At 28.3% G+C, this 18582-nt stretch overlaps 2 protein-coding genes across 2 annotated transcripts in view; one reads left to right on the top strand and one right to left on the bottom strand.

The window, feature by feature from the left end:
• The window catches only part of LOC142317413 (uncharacterized), a 68147-nt gene extending 67847 nt beyond the window's left edge, over positions 1–300 (bottom strand). The window contains exon 1 of the mRNA XM_075353965.1: positions 64–300. Within this exon, the coding sequence (XP_075210080.1) occupies positions 64–68 (5 nt within the window). The 5' untranslated portion in view covers positions 69–300. The remainder of the gene's footprint in view (positions 1–63) is intronic.
• Positions 301–2322: 2022 nt separating this feature from the next.
• Positions 2323–18582, top strand: part of LOC142318013 (uncharacterized) — a 74204-nt gene continuing 57944 nt past the window's right edge. The window contains exons 1-2 of the mRNA XM_075354544.1: positions 2323–2474; positions 12348–12488. The gene's annotated coding sequence lies outside the window, so the exon portion shown is untranslated. The remainder of the gene's footprint in view (positions 2475–12347; positions 12489–18582) is intronic.

Consider the following 18582-nt stretch of genomic DNA (forward strand, 5'->3'; position numbering starts at 1 on the left):
AAAAATAATCGTCAGATAGTCCTTGCAGTTAAGTATTAAAGATGACAAGATGAAATTTCGTACCTCATTTGGGTCCATTGATCTTATCGATGCAGTCGTTTAACGAATGTTTTTAAAAAATAAATAAATAAGACCGGTAGATAATACTATACTTAATTTTATTAAATTAACACTAAAACTAAAATAAAACCATAATAATTACTGATTAACAATAATATAACAACACATGTATGCCTGCCATCTCTCGACCCTTTATTTTGAGCATTTCAGACAACACTAGCGCTAGACCTTCTTTGACCGAAAACTAAATTACTTCTGTAGAGTGCCAGCATACGATATTGTCATTTAAATGTAGCTTCCAAAATTCGCAACAGTATCTGATAAGCAGATTGTGTTTAATATCCGTGATTAAACAAAAGTACTACTATTCATTATTTTTTTATAAACGTCAATTGTAACCGTGCTATTAAACATTTAGCAGTGTGAAATACTGCTGATATTGTAAATTTAAATTAAACCATGGTTGACACAATATAACTTATTCAGGTCAAAATCAAATCTCGGGATAACTACCGAATTATGTTTATTTTTATATTAACTGTACTTCATACGACAATCAAAAGAAAAACATCTCATATGCACCTACTTAAAATATAGTCATTTCTGAACATACATTATTTGTATTTGCTCAAATTCTCGTTTATTGTATCCAAAATTGACAGAAAAAAATCATAATCGCAAAAGAACATAAATAAAACTGAGATAAAAAAGTTGAGAATTTGCTCAACAATAGTTTGTTAGATTGCATTCTGTCAAAGGATGAAATTAAAAGTTTATAAAATAATTTGAAATATTTACGCTAAAACATGAAAATTTATACGTTTTAGTACAATTAGCAAAGTAACATGTTTTTGGTAAACATTTTTGTAACAAATAATTCATTAATCTAATATAAATATTAAGGTTGTAGAGTAACTCATCAGTAAATTATGAATAGATATAACTACTACAATATTACTTGTTAAAAAAAATGTTCAAGTACTAAAGGATCATTTATGATAAATGAAAAGGCGTCATTAGATGGAGGTAACTCAATTGTCAAGCAGATGCTATCATTCAAGTATTAAGTAAGTAATTAAAAATAAACAAAGGATAAATACACAAAATAAAATTCCCTATTCTATTCAACTGTAAAAAGATGGGAAATAAAAACTTCAACAAATCTGCTTAAGATACCAAAAAACAAAATTTAGAAATAAATAAACTTTCACAAATGATCTGTATTACTATCAGAGATCTAGAGTCAATTCAGAAATAGAAATATTAAATAAGATAATCATCAGAACAGGTCTACAAATTTCTATTAAAATACAATATGTATGACTATTTATAAAACCACACCCTAAACTTATGGTAATAGCATACAAAGTAATTGCCAGATAAATAAACTATGGAAAATGTACACTTCCACTCGTTAAATTTACATTAATCATATTAAATCCCAATAATTTCATACTTTAGTTTACACATTTTTAAATATATGTTAAACATACTGTCTAGCTAGAACAGATATAAAATTAGCAATGTTTTTAGGTAACATTTTAAAGGTGAAGTAGTAAACAATAATTAAGCTCAGTCGGTTCATTGTTAAAAAATAAAATGACAATATATGTTTACACTTATCAGTAGAAGAAAACACATTAATCTGAACAAATTTGATTCGATTCAGGTCTTTCCCTGAACCTAATTTCCAAAAAAATTCCAATTAATTGTTTAGGCCATTTGCAATTACTTCAAAAATTCATGCAATCTATTTGCAGCAACACTCATTAACATATCTTTGTCGACAATCTAATATAAAATTTAAATGTTAACGTGTAATGATCGTAACTTGTATTTATTTACTACGAAATATGAACCGGCAAAGTTCATATTTGTAGATTAATTACACCGAAGTGGTTAGTTATTTTGAAGTAAATAAGACTGTCTGATGTAGGCTTAATTTATTGTACATTCCACACAGGCTGGAAACTGTAACACATAGTTTTCTGATGAAAGAGCTCGTTAATTTGTCACATTCTTTTTTACGATTGAGATTTATGTAAACTGTCTGCGACATAGATGCAACTAATAATTTTATTGTAATGTAAGCGTAGTATATTACTGATTATAAAAATAAACAGTAAAAAGATGAATATACTTGAAAAATATTGTATTTATAAATTTAAACAAAAGTGAGTGATTAATCAACATAATCGTTTTTGAATATGTAATTAAAGGTATAGTGGGTTTTAGCAGTTGGCAAGTGTAAGGTATTGGGCAATGGCGTTGATGTTACGATGTTTGTGGTCTAGGAGTTTGTTTTTTTAAACTGTTATTGTTATTGATTGATTTAAATCTAAAATTATGTGTACGAGATCCCACGTCGAATAATTCTATTAGTTTTTTTTTACCTGTTTCTTTTAACGAGTTTGGTAAGTTGTTTGATTGATATATATATATATATATAAATAAGATAGTGTTCAAGGCAATTATAACAATATTATTTTATGAACGATTTTCAAGATGTCCGGTCATACGGACGTTGGCATTTTTCAAACAGAATTCTCAATTCGTAAATACCGGACCTTAGCATTTTTTGAATAAAATTCTGACGTTCGTAAAACTGGACGTTGGTACTATAAGTTTACAGTAACGTAAATATGCTATATATCACCAGGCTGAATTTGTTCTAGGCTCAATCAACTTCTAATAAAGTATCTGTTGTCTTAATTTACCATTCTATCTTAACTAAGTTACTGTGATAGCATATAGGGATTTTTGTTTCCTTTCCATAAGATTTCAAATAAAACCAGTCTTATTTATTTGTATAGTCAACTTGAATCTTATAAAATGAAGAATGTAAATCCTTTCCAATTCTGGTGTAGTACAAAATACTATAACTTAAATATTTAATAATGCTACTCCCTTTTCTATTTTACAAATAACTGCTGAGTTTCTTAGTTATTAGAAACTAAGAAACTAAATAATATTTATTATATATTTTGAAAATATCAAAATAATTTTCTCAACTTGTTGGTTGTTTGGTTAGGAAATTTTAGAAATATGATCCAACTTTCAAACTTCCACATTTTAACCATTTTTTGTAAACTTTACCCCTTAATCTGGTTTCTTTCATATAAACTACAGCCTAATGTTTGACATTAGGCTGTAGTTTATACAGTTACAGAGTATATGTGATTCACTCCCTTACTTGAAAGTGAACAATTATCAAAATGCAAATGAAAATTTAAGTTTTCTAGTTTTTTAATTAATATGATTCTGATTTTATAGAAAATTACATTTCTCAGTTCTTGTTAAATTTTCAGTTACTAGAGATTGAGGAGATAACTAATTTCTTTTTTCATAAACCTGCTATGACCAAAATAATTCTGAAATTTATTTGATTGTCTGTACAAAATTTTAAATGATATAGCTCATATTTGAAGTATGTACTAACATAGATAACACTTACTTATTGACGTAACTGCAGGCCTAAAAATTTTTTAACATATTTACATTTCTGTGATTTTTTTAATGATAAATTAGATGAGTTGAAAGATCAGAGACAGCTTCCAGAGGTTATAAGGCATGGTATTTACCTTATGAAATCTCAGTCCTTGAGATTTCCATTCATCCTACATTACAAATTTTATATATAACCTACTTTTGTATTTTATCCATTTTGTTGTCACTAAATATGCCAGAACTTGAGGTTATTACTTAAAAGTGTGATGTTTGACAGTAACATTAGGTCTGTGCATACTTGATGCTTCAAGTATGCGTCAGCACAAAAGCTTATTTTTACTTAAAATGTTTATTTTGTTTTTCGTAACTTGGTATCATATATTTCTGTAAACATCCTGTCTAATATGTTCTTCTGATAAAGCAGTTTGACATTTAAATCACATACTGTAGTCATACTTGGGTTTGGAAACTAACCCGAAATACAGTAAATCTCCTAGCGTGTAGCATATTCTTTCTTCACTTATTATTCTTTTATATTCTTATTCTCCCATTATGCTAGTTTTTCAGTATTTTACAGCCATCAAATTTTTTTGTGAATGAATACAGTTTAAAGTAAATTAGTAATAAATAAGAATATTTAAAGAATTAAGGAACATGAAACTGTGTTTTGTTTTTACCTAGGACATTATATATAATGATAGTTTACAGAAAGAAAAAGGTGAAATGTTCAAACACCCCCCCCTGCATAATTCCCTGTACTGTATTTTTACCTGTTTTTACATTTTAATCAACTCTATGATTTAATGGCATTTTTGATTTTCCAACTGATTGCACTCCATTGGATTCATGGTCAATCCACCAATTGGAAAGTGTTTGTAGCCAATCGAGTTTCAGAAATTCAATAGTTGACTTTTAATGCGAAGTGGCATCATATTGAATCACCTTCGAATCCTGCCGATATACTCTCTCGGGGATGTCTTCGGGAAAAATTAATCAATAAATATGTTGATTATTTGAAGTTTGAATGATTATAGACGAATATATATTAAGTTTATGCATTATTTATTGATTGAATACATTTGTTTTTGATTGAATTTTGGTAATTTTATTTGTCGTAATTGTAATAACACATTGAATATATTGAGTAGTATTATGTTAATAAATTGAATAGAATTGATGAATACGAAAAACTTCATAAGAAAAATTCATTTAACTTAATGTATGGAACCTTTTTACAATGGTAAATGAGCTTTTAGTAATTTAAAGAAGTAATTTTTAATACATCAACAACAGTATTCAAAAGAATCAAAATTTAAATATAAATAATATTATTTTAACACGACTCACATGAATTTACACTTTGTTCTTAAATTAATGCATCTTCTTAAGTTAGCTAATTTGTCAATGGTTTTTACATTATATACCTTGCAAAAAGCTTTTTAGTTAATCATTAAGACCTTTGATATTTACATATATATGTACATACATTTATGTTATATTATACATGTTATGTTACATTTATATTATTTACATACATATATGTATGGAACCTTTTTACAATGGTAAATGAGCTTTTAGTAATTTAAAGAAGTAATTTTTAATACATCAACAACAGTATTCAAAAGAATCAAAATTTAAATATAAATAATATTATTTTAACACGACTCACATGAATTTACACTTTGTTCTTAAATTAATGCATCTTCTTAAGTTAGCTAATTTGTCAATGGTTTTTACATTATATACCTTGCAAAAAGCTTTTTAGTTAATCATTAAGACCTTTGATATTTACAAACCAATGAAGGAAACAAAAATAATTACAATTTGATGTAGTTTATGACTGTCATATGAAACAACTAAACAGATCTTATTTGACGATTTGGCTCCCTAATTTCCAAACCTGATGATCATTTGATTAGATCTTAAATTATAAGTGCTGTACTCCCTCTGAATTGATGATCCTACATTTGATGAAATCTGCAAAGATATATAAATAAGCATCTAAATACTTTAGTTAAAAAAAATTGATAAAATAAATAAATCTAATGGAAAATGTATCTATCATTTCCCTGAGAAATGGATTGGTCATGGAGGTCCACCTTTCTGGCCACCAAGAATACTTGATGTAACACCTTTAAATTTTTGTGTCTGGGGATGAATGAAAAATATCGTATATAAAACAAAAATACATTCTCAGGAGGAATTAATTGTTCGCATTATGGATGCTGCTGAGAAACTTAAGAATAGCCCTGATGAACTCTAAAGAGCTACAGAAGCAAGCCAAGAAATGTTTTGAAACTGGCGGGCTTATTTTTGAATATTTATTATAAACTGGTAGGTACCATCTACTATACTGTTTCTAAATAAAATTCTAAATTTTCTATACTTTGTTTTATTCTACTTATCTGACACATTTTATTCAGAATTAAATTTTGAACAAATTTTGTTTAATGGTTTTACGTGTTTATTCCCCATTTAACAAAGTTACTGTATGTCAAACATAAATCTAATATAAATCAAATATAAGGCCTCATTTTACCAGGGTTGCTGAAATCCGGGCAAAATCTTTAATTAGTCAGTAGTCACAATCATATGTTTATATGAACTTTTTCCATTGTTTTCATGAGCAGAATTTACCATTGTAAAAAGGTTCCATACATTAAGTTAAATGAATTTTTATTCCAATAATAGGCTGTGCTATTATCTATATGTTTTATGTCTTACTGAAATCATGATTACAGATAAACTTTGAACAAAGTTGAACATTTTGAGGTTGTAGAAGAATATACCTTCAAACTGATTTCATAATCGACCATCAGCTACATAATTCTTTCATCCAATAGTTAATGTACGACCAGTTATTATTCAAATTCTCAATTATGGAAGTTTTTTTATGACTGTGCTGAGGAGGTCGGGTCGATTGCATTAGATAGTTATATTTGATAATGGTTGTCATTATATTGATCGATTACTACTGTGAAGTCAACTAACAAACTTTAAAAATGAAAAGCATCAAGTACCATAAAACATTTGATTTAAAAAAAATCACATATTAATTGAATAAAATATTGTTGTTGACAATAATTATTGTCGTAACTTTCTGAGAAAACAGCAACATTCAAACAATGAGAGTGCCCGGGTCATCCTTAATTTACAGCAGATCAACAATAACTTAAAAAAAAAGTGTGTACAAGATCAAGGTATCTTCTAAATGAGGACCTTAAGAGTTTAAAGATCAGGATTTTTATCGGTACAAAACCTGTAACTACATTTATTTTATTTTATGTTCTACTCTTTATGAGTCATTATGTTTCAATTTCATTACTATTTTTTTTAACTAAGAAGGAAATAATGTATGTTCCTTCTTCATATTATTATTATTATTAAATAGTAAAGCAAAATAGGCAGCACTGTTTTTACAAAGTGGACAACAAGACTCCTGTCACGTTATGGAATAAGATCTTACAATTCAATTACATAATTATACAGGGCGACGCAAAAGTAACTTGACACTTGTTTATAAAAGTACTGAATCTATTTTGTTTTATTTATTACAGACGATACTTACAATTTAATTATTATTTTATTTTCAAAATGTCTTCCATCTTCATTAATACATTTTTGCAGTCTTTTGGGAACACTGTTCACACTCTGCGGCAAAGTTCTCTATCACTGCCCAAATCATTGAATGTGTTGTAAATGTAATATTTCAGTCTATCAATAGTATAAGGCTTCTAAAATCAAAAAGACTCCTGGACAACATCCCATACTAAAAAAAAAAGTTGGTACAATATCTGGAGAACACGAAGACATGTTAATATCCGCACATCTCTCTCTTCTGCCAATCATTTCATTCAAATAATCGTGGACTGCAATGGCATAATGCGGTGGAGCGCCATCATGTTGGAAGTAAATTTCTTAAATATTTTCAGCATACATCATGAGTCCTTGGTACTACATAATATTTAAAAGTATGGTCCAAGTACACCAAAAGATATTGCCCCCCCCCCCCCTAAACGCTCACAACTGATTGAGTTGTTGCTCTAACAAAAGATATTGGTTTTCAATGTGTCAGTAAGTGCAATTATGCCTAAATTGGCCTCGTCAGACCATACAATTTTAATGAATAACTCCGGATTTTCTTTCTGTTTGTTAAGCATTGATTCACAAAACTGAAGACATCGATCTGCATCATCTTTAAGTAGTCCATGAAGTAAACGTGGAATGTAACCTTTAAATTTATGTCTGTGTAAAATTCATTGTATGGACTTTCGTGATAACTCCGGAAGTAAAAGTGGAATGTAACCTTTAAATTTATGTTTGTGTAACATTCATTGTATGGACTTTCGTGATATCTCCAGCTTATAGGCTAATCTTCTTGTTGATTTTCATGGACTTTACGTCACTGCTAAACATATGCGCAATTCATTTTCCTCTGGTACGACTGTTATGGGGCACCCACATCTTTTTGCAGCCATGCTGTTTCAAATATATCTCAATGTCTAATCAACCCATTAATAATTACAGTATCACCGCTTTTATAAAAAGTTTTTAAATCGATGATCCTTTCTTCTTTTGTTAACATTGTTACAACTACTTAACACAGAAAACTAAATCAAACACTATATCTCACTTCAGTACACCGAGATACAGATCTAGACAGTTAGTTGTGTTTGTCAATTTGCTAATTTCACATGACTGAATTATCAACATTTCATAATATCAACTTCGTGGACTAAATTTATTGTATACCACATTTTGCTATTGTAAATTTTTTTAAAAATACTTTTGCTGTGTCAAGTGACTCTTGCGCCACTCTGTATGTAATGTTATTTTTTGGTTATAAAATTACATGCCAGTTTTCTTCATTATTTAAATGTATTTAATTCTATTCTAATGGACTACAAGATTCATTTGTCAGCCTCAAAAAAAAAATTAAATTATAATAATTATGTGTTATAATTGTTATGAGAAGTCATCCTGAAGTTAAAAGTATTATTAAAAAACTGAAAAAATTGATTTATAAAACAAAAAGGAAGCAGATTCAAATACATGAAATAAAGAAAGGAATCAATTTTATAACGGTCATTTAAAAATATAAAATATGTGAAGGAGCAGATATGGATTTCAGTCAAAAGTGATTTATGATGAACAATCTATTTATAATTACACTCATTGAAATTACACAATTAAAGAAAAAGGTTGAAAAAATAAATGAAGTACAGTCAAATTAAATGAGAATGATGTAAAGTTAAAGCCAAATTAAGTAGGAATGAGTTTGCAAATTATACAAAAGCAGATTCTGTAGAAAGCCAAACGAATAAATTTTAATCATGGAAATAATAAAGTTAAATAGAGTTGATATATTAGAAGGAACGGATGAAAATAAGAACGCGGAAGACAAAGGATGCAGTAAACGGTATCAAGTTACTCTTGAATTGATGCAATCATCACTACTGAAAATAAAATGTTTTTTTCATAGTTTGATTCTTCTTTCCACAGAATATCATCTTCATTTCCATCTAGTGTATTGCTAATGCAACATTTTTTAAATCCTTGCTCTAATGCTATCTGATGTTATCGATTTCCATGACTTAATAATCCACTCGCATAATAAGCTCATGGAAGAGATTTCTTTATTCTTAAAGTAGGAGTAAGCTGATGACAGTTGTTTCACATCCAACAATTATAATTTTTTTTAAGATTATCTTTACTAGGCTTGTTCACAACTACATCCAAAACCTATAACTGTGAAGTCATATCAACAGGTATTGTAACTAAATCCGTGCTTTAAAATTTAAAGAAAAAAAAAACACAGATTTTGTTATTATTTATTTATTTTCAGTTACATGAACCCTGAATGCATCTTATAATAACAAATTGCTATCTTCTTGGACTAGACTATTTTAAGCCACTCGTTGACCAAAGACTCATCTATCCAACCTTTTTCATTAATTAGGTGCTTTTATTAATGGTAATAAGTAATATATTTTAAATATTAACTGTAATAAGTTCTCCATCATGAATATAGAAATGAAAATAAACTATGAAACAATTTTACAAACCCAGTTGAATTCAAATCTAAGTCAGCCCTATATACAGGAGAAAATGGGGGAGTCAGCCCCCCATTTTGCAGGAGAAAATATTGGAAAAAACTTGGACCTATAATCAGGTAAATACATTAATTTCAATTAGTATTTGTTTAATAAATTTCTTTTAGATTTTGTTGAATCAAAAAAAAAAAAATTACTTAAACTGTATGTTAACCCATTTACCCACCAACCGAATTTATTTGTACAAAATTTTTTTATAACAAAATTGTTTTATATGCAATGTGATCCATAAAGTATTCAGCTCATTTTAGGTGTTAATAAATAAAAAAAAACAAAGTAATGTACTTACATGCATGTTTTATTGTTGAACAAGGCATTTCAAATAGTTTGTTTATAACACTTGAGTAAGTTCCTCATGAGCACATTTTACGGTACGTAAAATGTCCAGATGATATTCAATTTTTTGCCACACATGAAGAATATCTGAAATTATTTTATTAATTACTCCTTCACTTCTTCTTTGTAGTTCATTGAGGTTGACAATATTTGTTGTGAACAACCTGTCTTTGACAAACACCCAAAGAAAGAAATCAAGTGGCATAACATCAGGGGGTTGAGGTTGCCAGGGAATTTGACCATTTTGGTCAATTCAACATTCAGGAAATTGTTCATTAGGTAGTCTCTAACACGTAAACCCCAGTATGGTGGTGTGCAACCTTGTGTAAAGTAAACATTAGGTTTGCTGATGTTCAGTTTTTGGTACTGCATATTACTGTAACATGATTGTATAAGTCAGGTGCCATACTCTAAAAGGATGTAAGCATCTGGACATGAAATAAAAGTTTATAATAAAATTGGCATAATCATTCTCAAACTGTTATAACCATTCTGAAGGTAACAGTATCTTGTAAAGGATACTAAGGAAAGTGAGAAATGGAATGATATCTCATTGTCTTCTTCACTGAGCCAAACTGATTCCGTTTAATGAACTGATTATTCTTAGAAAAAGTAACTAATAGGTAGTCTTGCACCTTGAGTGTTTTATATATTATGTTTTAACCATTAGGAAAACTGGAACAGATATAAAGAAACAAATTAATTTACCTCTTCTATCAAGAAACAGTGGTTTATACACTTTCTCTACTTTTAGATTAAAAATATATTGTCATTGATACCTTACTGATTTCAAAATCATTTAAAATTGTACCCAAATTTTATAGCTTGTATTTATTACTAGTACAATTTAAAATGTAACTTTTTTAAGTTTGTTGTTTAATTTGTATGTAAAATTTTAAAGGTTATAAAGTTTTTTTTTACTGCATTGAAAAAAAATTCAATAAACAACTATTAATCTGAACAAATCAGATAACTATTACTACAGATAACAGTTAGGATTTTAAGAGTAACATTATTTGTTTATGCAAGGTATAAGCCTACAATACTAATGTATTCATTGTCCTATTGGGATAAATAATGATTGTATAGTCAAACTAATGCGTAAATTTCTTTTTTGATTAAATTATAGCCAAAGGATATCATCTAAAAAAAGTTTTGTTAGTATAGGATGAGATTAGAATGTAAAGAATCCTTGGAACACACCTGAATAATATTGACTGATACTCTTAGTCTCTTTTTCCCAGTCTTTTACTGCTGTTTTACTAATTCCTTATCAGATTTTTTCAGCACTCCCCTTTCTAACTCTACTCTTTCTAATGCCTCTGACTTCTTTATATAATCACAAAACATTTATATTTTTTATTCATAATGATTACACTATTTTGTTCAATACAGAGATATGAAAAAGTGATTGCAGTGTACAGTTATATAAACATCCAAATAAAGAACAGTAAAATGTAATATAAGACTGATACTATACTATGCTGAAGATACTAAATGGATAATGGTATAAAATATTTTCAGGGATAATGCTTTTGAAAGGAAATAAAGTGCAGTCTTAGAATAAAACTACGTACTGAGAATTGTTTAATGGCATGATTATAATTAGCTAGTAGATCATGTAGTCTGCCTAGTCATAGTATAATATGAAGGAGTGAATACATTATTGGAATCAGTTATATAGTGAAAGTACATAAAGGACAGGAAAAATAGTTATTTATTAAGTGAAAAGTATATAGTATATTTATAAACAAATCTGTTTTTAATAAATTAATTTCCCCTTCAAATCTAAAACAGTATATTGTTTTATAACAGAAAGGACTATCTTAATTTGTTGCTTTACACTGTACATTCCAGTCTTTCTTATGATTGTGATATGTGAAATGTGTCTGTGGTCCAGAAGCATCCGGTCAAAGTGGTTTTTTCTGAATATTATGATATTCACTATACAGTCAGTTTCTGTAGCAAATTAAGTGAGTCACTTGTAAAGTTGAGTACACATAAATTTAATGGGCCTTTATATTTGATTGAGTGATAAAAAGTTACACTAAACAATTTTATCGCGTGTTTCTTTAATAAGACTACCATGAAAGTATTGTTATTTTTGAAAATGGTGAAAGACTTTGTCACTTTTTGGGAATAACTTGTGACTCATGTGAGATTGCCTGCCAAGTAGATTAATCACAGCACCTGCCTTGTTGCTATGATTATGTAACTAACATAATAGAAATTAAGCAAGTAAACCGTGTGAAATATTTTGTCATCTCATTTCATTATATTGTAACTGCTATATTATTTATTAACCTGTTTAAGCAAAAGTCTGTCTTATAAAATTGTAAGTTATCAGATGTACTGTTTGTTGTTTTTTTCAAATATATAATTTTTTTTCAGGAAAATGTGTTAGCCGAAGGTACTTATAAAGAGCTTCAAGAATCTGGTAAAGATTTTACAAAATTGTTATCATCTAGACCAGATAGTGAAGAAGCTGATGTTTCTGATAAACCATTGCACAAACGTCAGTCATCTGTCCAGGTAATAATTAATCATTGTTACTACTACTACTGCTGCCCGTTTATTATTAGTAATGACAACTAATTATTTATTTATAATAATATTTTTAAAATTCTTTAATTACCCCTTTAAAAATATTGGAATTTTTTCTTTTGTAATACCTTTCAGAGATAATTAACAGATTTTTCATTAGCAGGATTACTACTGTTAATGATACCTGATGTATAAAGATTAGGAAATCTCTTGAGTATGTATCAGAATATTTTGTATTTGATGTATGTTGTGTTTGTTCATATATTATTCAGTTATGTACTTTCGTTACTATTTTTAAAAAATATATCTTCTCCACAAAGATGTGCTGCTAATTAGCTTTAGAATGTCCTACCCGAGGAAAAATTTTGGTCTTTAGAAAGCGATGCATTTAATAATGTTAGTGTTATCGTGGTTTGTCATGCTGACAGTGAATTGAAATATGTTATACCTACATCGTACTTGCTGTTACTTACCTGGCTTTTCCCCGACTTCCCTAAATGGAGAATGCATCGCTGTCAAATTTTTCTGATGACATTTAGCAATTTTAAATCAAATCGATAGTAACCCTTTTAGCCAGGTCTTGTTGAAATCAGGAATGCTGTTTATGGACGGATTAAAGGGCAAAGTAACAGGCCGATTAACTGATCATTGGAAAGACAATCAAGATATTTGAAATCCACAGGTATTTATGGGCTGCATTAGGGTAGGGGCTTGCATAGCCGTATTTATATTGATAAGCGAGTACTTTTGTTTTAATTGATTGCTGAAATAGGTTATGTGTTTAAAAGCTTTGTTTTAGGTACCATAAATATCAGCAGGAAACATTGATACAATGCTCAGTGTTATTTAACTTCTGTAATCTATAAGAATTGATTTATTAAGCGTAGTTTTGGTCATTGGTATTTCATTTTAGACACTTCAATTGGCAAATTCCCAGTTTGCCTTCTATACTCTTAAATTTGTCCGTTATTATGGAACCAGCACGTTATAATGAAGTGTGTTTTACCATTTGTAATATCTGGCTGTATATTTGTGAAATTGTAATTCCAGATTGGCTGTTGCAATATTTAAAAAAGTGTGTACATAAAAATACATTTACAAAGGTATGTAAAGGCAAATAATGCCCCCCACCTTTATCAAAATATTCCTAATTTACATTACATTTTTCTAAAATTTAAAAAAAGAAAATGCTTGACAAATATCTTCTTTTCTAAAAGTAAAAACAGAAACATATTAAAAAGAAGATATTGAGAAAGAAAAGTATTGCTTATCTTATAGGCTTTGTGATTTTAAATAATATGTGTAAAAAATGCTTACATATAAAACTTGTTCAAAACTTTTTGAAAATATTTTCTAGAAGTATGGTTTTCTAATTGCGCAATTATTAAAAATAATTAATAATTTGTGGTGTTTGAATCCATGATGATTTATGGTGAAAGTGATTTAAAACATTTTTAATAATAAATTGAATAGATTTTAATAAATAAATAAAATAATATTTATCTTAATACATGCTATCTGAGAAAATGTCAAAGTTGTATTTCATAAGATGGTACACTAACGTCTTTATACATTCTAATCTATTAGTTGTAAAATATTAGAACTGGTAGTTGGATTATTACTAATTACTGTTTATTTTTAGTAGAATTCAAAATGTTTGGGGCTGTATTTGAGCTCTTTTTTTTGTGTATTTCTCATTAATAAAAAAAAAGCTGGCAAAAGCTTTCCTAAGCTGGCTACTTTCCTTGCTTTCTTGTTGACACATTTTTTTTCAAATACACCGTACAGTTTTTTTTAATACTAATGACTTAATTATGTAATATTTAGAATAAAATTTGCAAAAAAAGATCAAAATGTTCAGTAATAAAAATTAAAAAAATTGAGTCCAATTTGATTCCTTGATCAAATTACATTTTTATCTTAAAGACTATGCACTGTTAAAATTATAATTGAGAAAAAATCAAAATTCTTGGTAAAAACTTTTGATCTCTGATCAAATTATGTTACCACCAAAATATTGCTAAAAAAAGGAAAATAAAATTTTTAGTAAAAAAATTTGGGTCTTGATTGACCACTTGGTTGACAACTAGTTAATATAATATTTTTAATAACAGTCACAATTTGAGAACAGATAAATTATTAGAAAAAAACTCCATAACATTAAATTTTATGATTCTCTTATTAGGAAATATTTAAAGTAAATTTCATGTTTTATTACAAACTCTGTGTAATGATATCAGAAAAAAAAGTGAAATCGATTATCATCTTACCTGCTTGTCAGTAGGGACAATCTTGATTAGGGAGTCAGAAAACTTTGTTCGTCTTTTCTTACATAATTTTTGTGATTCACATCAATTTTACTCATTTTTCAACCAATTTGAACAAATAAGATATATGTCATTTTGTTTGCAATAAAAGTATTAATATATCTAATAAAACGTAATTTGAGAAACTAATATTTATGGAGCTTTTAATGATTAAAAAATTTTAATTCATCGCCGGCATTGTTTAATTATGAAAGGTAAAATTTCCAAACTTATTTATTTTGTAGAAAATGTTGCTAAGTACATATATACCAAATTTCATTAAAATATCTTAAAATATAAATTCTATTGAAAAACACAAAATGGTGGACAGGCGGAAAAAGAAGCAAGATATAGGATTGTCCATATGAACTTTCATTTAATTTGATGTCCTGAATCAATCCCTTAAGTTTGAGCAACACCTCCGAGGTCATGCTGTTTATCTATTGCTGCATGGTGAGAGAATAAATATGAGCGCTTTGGTTGTTTTTTGTTCTTTGAGATCTTATTTTAGGCAGAGCTTAGATACTTACAGCCAAGTATTTGTGCCAGATTTCCACTTTTTTGTTGTATGGGTTTTTGAGGTGTCGGGCAAAAATGTTTACAAATAATATTGAATATCCCTTCACCCCTTAATTCAGTCGACTTAAAACTTTGGAATTTTAAATAACTTTATAAGTATTTTCATGAGTGTAAATATTTCATTAAATTAATAATATTTGATTTGCATAATTTACCCCTATTTTGTGTTTCAAGTTAAAAGAAAATGAGAAACAAATAAATCAAAACAAAACATTAGGTAAATTTTAAAAAGTGTAATTAATAACAATAAATTAATCTAATTGTAATATTTATAACTAAGCAGGAATTAATAAAATAAAATGTGGAGAGCAGAAATTAAAAAAAATGTTTTAATTACATTTACAAGCATATAATTAACAGAAATTTAATGAAACCGATTGCATTTGCATAATAAGCAAAAAATTACGACTACAGAAAACATGTAAATATTAAAAAAATTTAAATCTTCTCTCCTTGACTAAGTACACATAATAAAAACAGTAACAGTAGTGTAATTAATACTATTAAGAAAAATAACAAGTAAATTATGAATGAACATGATGACTGGATTAAGAAATATAATACATTTCATTTAAATTTTTCATACCAAAAACAGTAGTTCCATTATTAGTAACAAATTTTATAGCAACAGAACATTTTCTACACCTAATTCAGTTAGCTTGTTGAGTTGATGTAAACAAACTGTGCATAAGAGTGGTCAATTCACAAGCATCTCCTGTAAATCCGTATAAAAGAAACTATGCGACGTTAATATGCAGTGATGTTGTGCTATTATATTTTACAAAAATTATACATATATTTTAAATTTAAATAAATTAAGCTAAGTTAAATGATCAATAAGTATTTCTTACCTTGTTCAGCACATCTGATAATCCATGAATATCTTATTCATTAAAATTGTTTGCTGTTACGCAGTTTCCTTGAGTTTTTTAAGAGTTATGAAATTGTCAATTGTCCAGTAACAGTAAAACTTCACTAATAATTCAGATAAAGTCTCTTATGATAATAAATAAATAATACATTTAATTCAGTTTTCATCATCTGATTGTGAGAAATCCTAGCGGTCAGTATTTAGAGATACAATAAGAAGCTTAATGTTATTTTCGATTATGTTATCCGGTTTCCAATAATGGTTCAACAGTATCCATTACATGCTTTATACAGTTTTTTCATTCCTGCTGACCCGTTTTAGAGATGGCTTTTAAGTATGAATTTTTAACATCAGATATTTTAAAAGTAGTATTTTCTGGCGGTATGTAACTTGTGATTTCAAATTCACTCAATTGGATTGAGTTCACAATGATAAAGAGGTAATCGAAGCACGGTTTTACCACTGGATCTTGCCAGCTCATTAATTTTATACATGTTAAAATTACTTTTAATATGCAAAACCCTTTGCAATGATTGAACCTTAAGTTTATCCTCTTCAAAATTACTTTTGAACTAAGCTAAATTTTGATATCATTCTTTTTCCTAAACACGGCTGGAATTTTTTCTTTTTACATGAATAATAGGGGCATTGTCTAAGACAATAATCGAATTATCTTCCAGAAGAGGTAATACATGGATAAACAATTTTAAAAAAAAGATGCCGTTCATCTCGTTATGATAGCCTCCTGAGATTCAGAAATCCAGAGACCACCATTACTGATAAAACTGCCAATATACTTGACAAATTATTCCTGCCGATATGTGTAACTATGAGCCACATATAAAACTTTTATTTTCAGACTCCAAACAAAATTTTTCTTATAGTATTTGTTGACCCAGGTTTCATCCATGATATATATTGTACAGCCTTCTTGCCTCATTCTCTTTATTTCAGTGAGGTGTAATGTCTTTGTCACATAATGATATATCTGTGAGTTAAAGCACTTTCCCAGCCCCATTTTTCATATTTAAAATTCAGACTCTTTAAAAATGTATAAAAAGTGTTTCTTTGGAAATACGGTAGATTGTTATCGTCATTTACAACTTGTAGTACTTTGTCTATTGTAGACAGTTTGTTTTGAAAATAAAATTTTTGTATTTTTTTACGAATCGTGTTTTTATTGATATCGTCAACTTTTTCTTCAACCGGGTTTTTTTTCTTAATAGACCGTAATTCATTAGTAGTTTAATACTTGCGAATCACTTTGTACACTGAAGCAGCACAACTTCCACTTATTAGCAATTTCATTAACGACATCCGAAATCAACGCCGTGGATTATTGTGTAATTTGCTTTCATAAGCATTTAAAATGATCTGTTTTTCTGCACTTAACTTAAGCCTTTTTTCACAGCCTTTTATTCGGAAGGGTTATAAAAATTGTGTACTATTATCAGCTGAATCGGTATCAAACACAGTGTCAGAATAATGTTATAACTGCAGTCATCAGACACAAATCTAGTAATACTCTATACATTCCAAAGAACTTAAAAAAATTGCATTATATTAACTTTAAATAACATTAGAGTAAATAAATAACTGAAACACAAAAATTGAACATGAGAACAAAAGAGTGATTATATGAAAAGATCAAGGGTTTTAGAACTTAGAAGACGTAACATTATATAAATGTTTCACTACATGACTACTATGTAACTAATTATACAATGAGTAGTGTTGTATATAGATATGGCTGCGTTGTGAATTGGCACTGTTACATGAGACATATGATGAATTCACACAAACACACTGTTTGTTTATTCTTCATTCTATAAGTTAACTGAGTACAGTATAGACTACAAGTATTTTTTTATCAGATTTTTTCAACTAAAGTATTTACAGTAAATATACAAGAAAATAAACAATTTTTAAATATTAAATACTTATTTATACTTAGAAAGTAGTATGTACAAAGAATAGTTGCAAAGCCGTGAATCAAATGATTGAGAGCTATAGTCTATGTTCTTCAAAACAGCTGTATTGACTGCATTATGAAAAATCATTAGATATGTGTTGTTCTAGCTATAGGAGCAAGAAGTAATCTTAGTAAAAAAAAAATCAGGTAATACATTTGGCTGTAACTTTTTTTTTTGTCTTCAGTCATTTGACTGGTTTGATGCAGCTCTCCAAGATTCCCTATCTAGTGCTAGTCGTTTCATTTCAGTATACCCTCTACATCCTACATCCCTAAGAATTTGTTTTACATATTCCAAACGTGGCCTGCCTACACAATTTTTTCCTTCTACCTGTCCTTCCAATATTAAAGCGA

Source organism: Lycorma delicatula, chromosome 1, assembly GCF_047948215.1.
Source record: "Lycorma delicatula isolate Av1 chromosome 1, ASM4794821v1, whole genome shotgun sequence".
Taxonomy (NCBI): domain Eukaryota; kingdom Metazoa; phylum Arthropoda; class Insecta; order Hemiptera; family Fulgoridae; genus Lycorma; species Lycorma delicatula.